At 48.2% G+C, this 6,181-nt stretch overlaps 1 protein-coding gene across 1 annotated transcript; it reads left to right on the forward strand.

The window, feature by feature from the left end:
• Positions 1 to 2: 2 nt before the first annotated feature.
• Positions 3 to 3,425, forward strand: IRF2BP2 (interferon regulatory factor 2 binding protein 2; the record flags this gene model as incomplete). The annotated part of the gene is made up of 2 exons (XM_085315411.1): positions 3 to 315; positions 612 to 3,425. Coding segments are annotated over 2 exons (1,029 nt in total), but the record flags the coding sequence as incomplete, so codon positions are not given.
• Positions 3,426 to 6,181: the final 2,756 nt, after the last annotated feature.

Raw genomic sequence — 6,181 nt, forward strand, 5'->3', positions numbered from 1 at the left:
CCTCGTCGTCCTCGTCGGGCGGCGGCGGCGGCGCGGCGGGGGAGCACGACGGCAGCGGCAAGGAGAAGCGCGGCTCGGCCGAGAGCCTGCCCGCGGCGGCGGCGGCGGCGGAGCTGGGCGCCGAGGGCAAGGGCCGGGCGGGCGGCGAGCAGGAGTGGCTGGCCAAGCCCAAGACGGTGCGGGACACGCTGCTGGCCCTGCACCAGCACGGCGGCCACGCCGTACCCCCCTTCGACAGCAAGTTCAAGAAGGAGCCGGGCATGGCCGGCGGACGGCTGCTGGGCTACGAGACCAACGGTGCCGTGGCCAAGCCAGGTGAGGCGGCCGGTGGGGAGGGACGGGACGGGACGGGAYGGGATGGGGGCCCCGGCCAGGGGGTCAGCCTCTGCTCCGTGCTGCGGGGCGCAACGGGCCCCGCGCACCTGCTGCGGCCGTGCCTGGGTTTGGGAAGCGCGGGCCTGCGTGGCGGGGGCAGCCGTGCCACCCTTCGGGGACCTCCGTGCCACCCGTTGGCGGYGGCAGCTCCCCTTCAGTGCCGCGGGCGCTCGGTGGCATGTCGTTACTGAATTTCCTCTTCGCCCTTTCTCCTCCCCTTCTCTCTGCGTTTGCAGGGGCCCGGGCAGCCCGGAAAAGGAAGCCTTCGCCCGAGCCGGAGGGTGAAGCCGGACCCCCAAAGATCAACGGAGAGGCGCAGCCGTGGCTGCCCACCTCGTCGGACGGGATGAAGCTGCCCATGACCGCCACCTCCTTCATGTCGCCCCCGCCGCCCACCGCCTCGCCTCACTCCAACCGGACCACRCCGCCCGAGGCGGCCCAGAACGGCCAGTCCCCCATGGCCGCGCTCATTTTAGTCGCGGACAATGCCGGGGGCAACCACGCCTCCAAAGATGCCAACCAAGTCCACTCCACCACGCGGAGGAACAGCAGCAGCCCCCCCTCGCCCTCCGCCATGAACCAAAGGAGGCTGGGCCCCGGCAGGGAGGTGGCGAGCCAGGGGGCGAACGCGGCGGGCGGGCTGGAGCCCGTGCACCCCGCCAGCCTGCCGGACTCATCCCTCGCCGCCAGCGTGCCGTTGTGTTGCACCCTGTGCCACGAGCGCCTGGAAGACACCCATTTTGTGCAGTGCCCCTCGGTTCCCTCTCACAAGTTCTGCTTCCCCTGCTCCAGACAAAGTATCAAACAGCAGGGCGCCAGCGGGGAGGTGTACTGCCCCAGCGGCGAGAAGTGCCCCCTGGTCGGCTCCAACGTCCCCTGGGCCTTCATGCAGGGGGAGATCGCCACCATTCTCGCGGGAGACGTGAAAGTGAAAAAAGAGAGAGACTCGTGACTTTTCCCGTTTCACAACCCGACGTCACCTTTAACTAAAACTGCTTGAATTGTGTATATATCTATAAATATATATATATAAATATATATATATATCTCCAAGACAAGGGAAATGTAGACTTCATAAACATGGCTGTATAATTTTGATTTTTTTGAATACATTGTGTTTCTATATTTTTTGAAGACAAAAGGTATGTACTTATTATAAAGGCATTTCTTCTAATTCTTCTCTTTTTTTTTTTCCTCTTTTGTTATAGCAACTATTTGTTGTGCTTCCCTGGTGACAGTTACTGTTCAATGTAGGCTGTGACTTGCGCTGCTTTTTTTAGAGAGCACTTGGCAAACCAGAAATGCTTCTAGCTGTATTTGTATGCACTTGTTTCTTTCGTTCTTTTTTCTTTTTTTTTTTTTAATGCCAAATACACTTTCTGACATTGTAAAGATTGCCTTACTGTCTGTGATTCCTTATTCTTGGCCCCTGTTGTATAGAGCTGGTCGCATGCAGGCTTGGTCTGAGATGGCTGGGGAGGAGAGTTGATAGCTGATGTGAGGATGCTGTTGTTGCATCCCGTGGGCAAGGCGAGCTTAGGAAGCACGAGGGGTTTCTCTTGGAAACGTTTGTCTCGTGTTGCAATAGCGAATCTGCCAGATCGAGTCCGAAATTCCTCTGTGTTTCTCAAAGGAAGTTGCCTTCAGAGTAGGATGTGGAGAGGTGTCTGAGAGGCGCTGTTGAGTTAGCGATTTCTGGGTTTGTTTGTTGTTGTTTTTTTTTCTTTAAGGCAAAGTTGACCGCAGTTCACGTGATCAGTTGTAAGATTACAAAACTGCATTTATTCACCAGTTACACGCTATAGTATGGAATTTTGATGACAAACTTAATTATATTACTGGTGAATACACCAGTAGAGCACTGCCATCTCTGAAGGTCTTCAGCATCACTTACATTTTTTTTTGCTTGCTTGAAATATGCTTGGGGAGGTGGGGGAGAGACTGAATTTTTTTACTTTATTATAATTTTCAGATAGTGCAGGTGGACTTTGAGTTTGCTTATCAGTCACCTATAGTACTGTTGCTATTGTTACTATCGCTTACATTGTGTTTCCAAGTAGTGGCAGGTACAGTGTGGTACAATTGACAGCAGTGACTGAGGTTCTGCCAGATCGCCTTTGGGCATATCAGTGACAGCCCAAATGTGGGTGGAGGAAACCTGTAATTTCCTTATTACGTGTGCTTGAGACAAACCTAATACTATTCTTTGAAAATGAAAATACAAACTGGTTGAAATGAAAGCAGTTTAGGGCTTCGCGGAATGGCCAGGGCCCTGCCTTTTAAGCTACTTTGGAGAACTCTTTTGTAAAGCTACTTCTTTTGATCCTGCTTCTGCATCACCAAGCAGACTTCTAAAATCAATAAATCATTGGTTACTAGAAATAGTTGAGTCTTACAGTGATGTTTTTGTGCTGTTTATAGTTTGTTGGCAATGCTGCAGCTGTACGAGCCCTTATGTTTAGGTGTTTATAACATGGTTATGAGCAGTTGTTTCTGAGCAAAAGGGTGGCTAGGTTGTCCCTTCCCTGGGACAAACTAATAAACGCTTTCACTATTCGAGGAGGAGAAATCTGTTCAGCTGACTACAATTTGAAGAATTTTGAATGCTTTTAGTCCACTGTTCTTATTGTGATAATGTTCAGACTGCAATTTAATGCAGAGTAGATCTTTTTTGGAAGACTTTTTTTTTTAAGAAATGGTCATTATTAATATTTGAAAATCGGAACTGCACATGCACAGTAATTTTTATGAAGTGTTTAATGAGCACACCCACTACGTTGTGTTCCATATTACAGATCAATGTAATATTAGATAAGACTTGCATGATAAACAATTCCATTGAGTCAATATTACGCTTTAAAACTTATACCTATAGTCAAGATTGGTGTCTTATGTAAACACATTTAGCCAATTTGAAGAAAACGCACATTATATATATATACCTATATATATACATATATATAAAAACTGTAAAGGATTCTTTGGAACCACTATGATCTGTGTAAATGTGTATTTAGGCACTTTATTAAAAAAATGGATTTTTGAGCTGATAGATGGTAACAAGTTCTTCAAAGTTGCTTGGCATAATACCTCATGTAGTATGAAGCTCATGTTTATGATTAAGGTGGTATCCCTACTAAAAACAACAACAACACCCCCCCCCCAAAAAAAAAGCCTACGTAAAAAAGACATTCTTGTGTTTTATCATGTGATCCAGCTTTGAGCCTCTTGAGGTGTGTGTGAGAGAGAGAAGGGCAACTTGTCCTGCTGCTGAAAAGCTGATCCTTGTTTTCGGGCTGATGTTGGTGTGACTCTCCAGAGAGACCTTCCACTTCACCTTGTGTCTGAAGGAAGTGTACCAATATATTGCAAGCCCAGCTGTTTCTTTCAGTGTGGTCTTTGAAGTAGTTTAAATGATGAAAACTCTCAGGCCTGTGATACTAGGTGGTGGCACAGAAACAACATAGCTGGAAAAGAAGTATCTGAAAGTGGCTATATTTGCTCAGCTGACTTCCAGTCCTGATAACCCAATTATTTCTCATCCACACYATCAATCTTCATAATTGCAAAGTGAAACAAAAAGAAAAAAGAAAGGAAAAAAAGGTCAAAAACAGTGAGGTTTTTTATACATATCTCATTTTTGTTGAACTCAATGTTGCTTTTTTTCCCTTTTGTTGCTTTATTGACTTAGAATAATACTCCAGTGGATTCTCCATTTATGCCAGTTTACTGTTTCCTGGGCTACAACCTTTTTTCTTTTTCTTTTTTTTTTAATTTTAATGCTTCAGCTGCAACAGTGCTACTGTTAGTATTACTTTTTAAAAGGTGATATTGTAATTTGTGTAGTATTAAAGTGTTTTAATGAAGAATGTGTGATTTTTTTTTCCAAATTCAACTTTTTTTTTTTTTTTTTAATTTTTAGAGTTACTTTTTACTGGAAGATCACCTGCACTATGCTTTCCTTTCTAGCTGCTGAACTAACACGTTGCTATTTTTTACCTATTTTTTACTTCTGGCATTAAATAAAATGAAACTAGGAGCTTTAAACGCTTCTTTGTGTTTTTCTTTTTTTTTTTCTTTTTTTTTTAAAGTTGTGCAAGTGCCGTTATGCAAGGACAGAATCAGCGGGGGTTTTTCCAGCACTATCCCTGACGTAGCTGAAAATAGGCCAACGTTGGGGGCAAGCGTAGGGGAGAGGAGGGCCGAAACACAGTCGGGTGGGCGGCGGGTGGCCTGCTCCCGAGACGAGGGGCAGGAGCGGGGCTGAAGGCTGCGGCCGCCCCCTCCCCTTGCCTTGCCATTGCTCGCTGAGGGCCAAGCGGGTGGGAAAGGAGCAGCACAAGGGCGGCTTTGACAGCCTTTGTGGTGGCCTCAGAAAACCCGGTATGTTTTGGATCTCTCTTTTTAGATGTGCTGTAAACCAGGCCATGGCAACCGTGTGTTTTTATGAACTACACTTAGGAAAGGGGTATAAATACATTTGCGAGTGCTCTCTAGYGGTTTGTTATGTCAACAGAGCCTCTGGATCCCTTCCTCCTGCGCCGTGGCCAAGGCTTGTCCCACTGGCTGGGGTGGCTGCCGACCGCGGGACCTCTCGTGGGGGACTGGGCCGCTCCGCCGCCCCTGGCCTCAGCAGCACCTCTTGGGAGCGGTGGACAGCACGCGTTGCCTTCGTTACAGCCACTTCACCTTTTTATTTCGCTCCCGAGCCGTCCTGAGCGCTCCTGCGTGCTGCCCCAGCCGAAACACTTCCTGGCTGTTGAGGAACAGCCGGTAACAGCACCTGCAAAAACAGGGCGAGGAAGCATTGGGCAGTTCGTGCGTTAATGGTGCCAACAGTAAACGAGTTTGTCATAAATCAACGTGTTTGTAGTCTTAATTCCTACAACTTACGCTTCTTCAGGGAATGTTTTGCCAGAACGGGACCTGCCCGTAGGAGACGTTGGATAATTGGAATTGAAAAGGTTTCGCCCAGAGCATTTCATACTTCTTCTCCCAAGGCTTTCTTATTCAGATAGCTCCATCTGGAGCTGTTGAAAAATAATTAGGAGAAACCTTCCTTCCCCGCAGTGGGCTCTGTTGGTTTAGAAAAAGCTATCCGCTACAGCCCAGGCTGCAACTTCAGGCCTGCGCTCGGCGAGATAACAAGGCAAGGAGAAAAGAATTCCCTCAAAACGTTTCTGTTTTCCTTCCGAATGCGGCAGTTAAAAGGAAGGTGCATCTGAGCAGTGTATAGATTAAATTTTTATGCGGTTAGCAAATTGCACAGGGTTGCACTTCCTGATTCCCGGCCACGTGATCATTCGGAAATGTCCCATCCATCACACATGGGCCACCAGGACTCCTGAGTCACTCTCCTTGGCGCGTCTTTTGTTCGCGGGAGCGGGGACCGCCTTTCCTCTGCCGGGGCCCAAGGTCAGGCCATGCAACAGATGAATGGAGAACATATTTATCCACTTCATCACGCCAGGCTCGCCGGGGCTGGGGCTCCAGAGGTAACTCTTTCACTGCCTTCAGACAAGCTCCTGAGCGCACCCCAGGCTTTTAATATTAAGCCCATGTTTCAAAGTTTAATCATTTTCGTCCCCCCCCCCCAAAAAAAGGCTGGGCACTCATGGAAGCTGTCTTTCTGGGAAAGAAGAAATACGAGCTCAAGCTGCATGCTTAGAAAATACAAAATKAATGTTTGCTGCCATATGGTGGTCTTATTTGGTTTGCATAGCTGCAGTGGAGCCTCCCGATAGAGTGATCGCTATGCAGTTACCCTTGTACAAGCTTCACGTAACTTTGCTTCTCTTTCTGCTGC

Source organism: Rhea americana, unplaced genomic scaffold, assembly GCF_003343005.1.
Source record: "Rhea americana isolate MKP2758 unplaced genomic scaffold, rheAme1 scaffold_43, whole genome shotgun sequence".
Lineage (NCBI taxonomy): Eukaryota > Metazoa > Chordata > Aves > Rheiformes > Rheidae > Rhea > Rhea americana.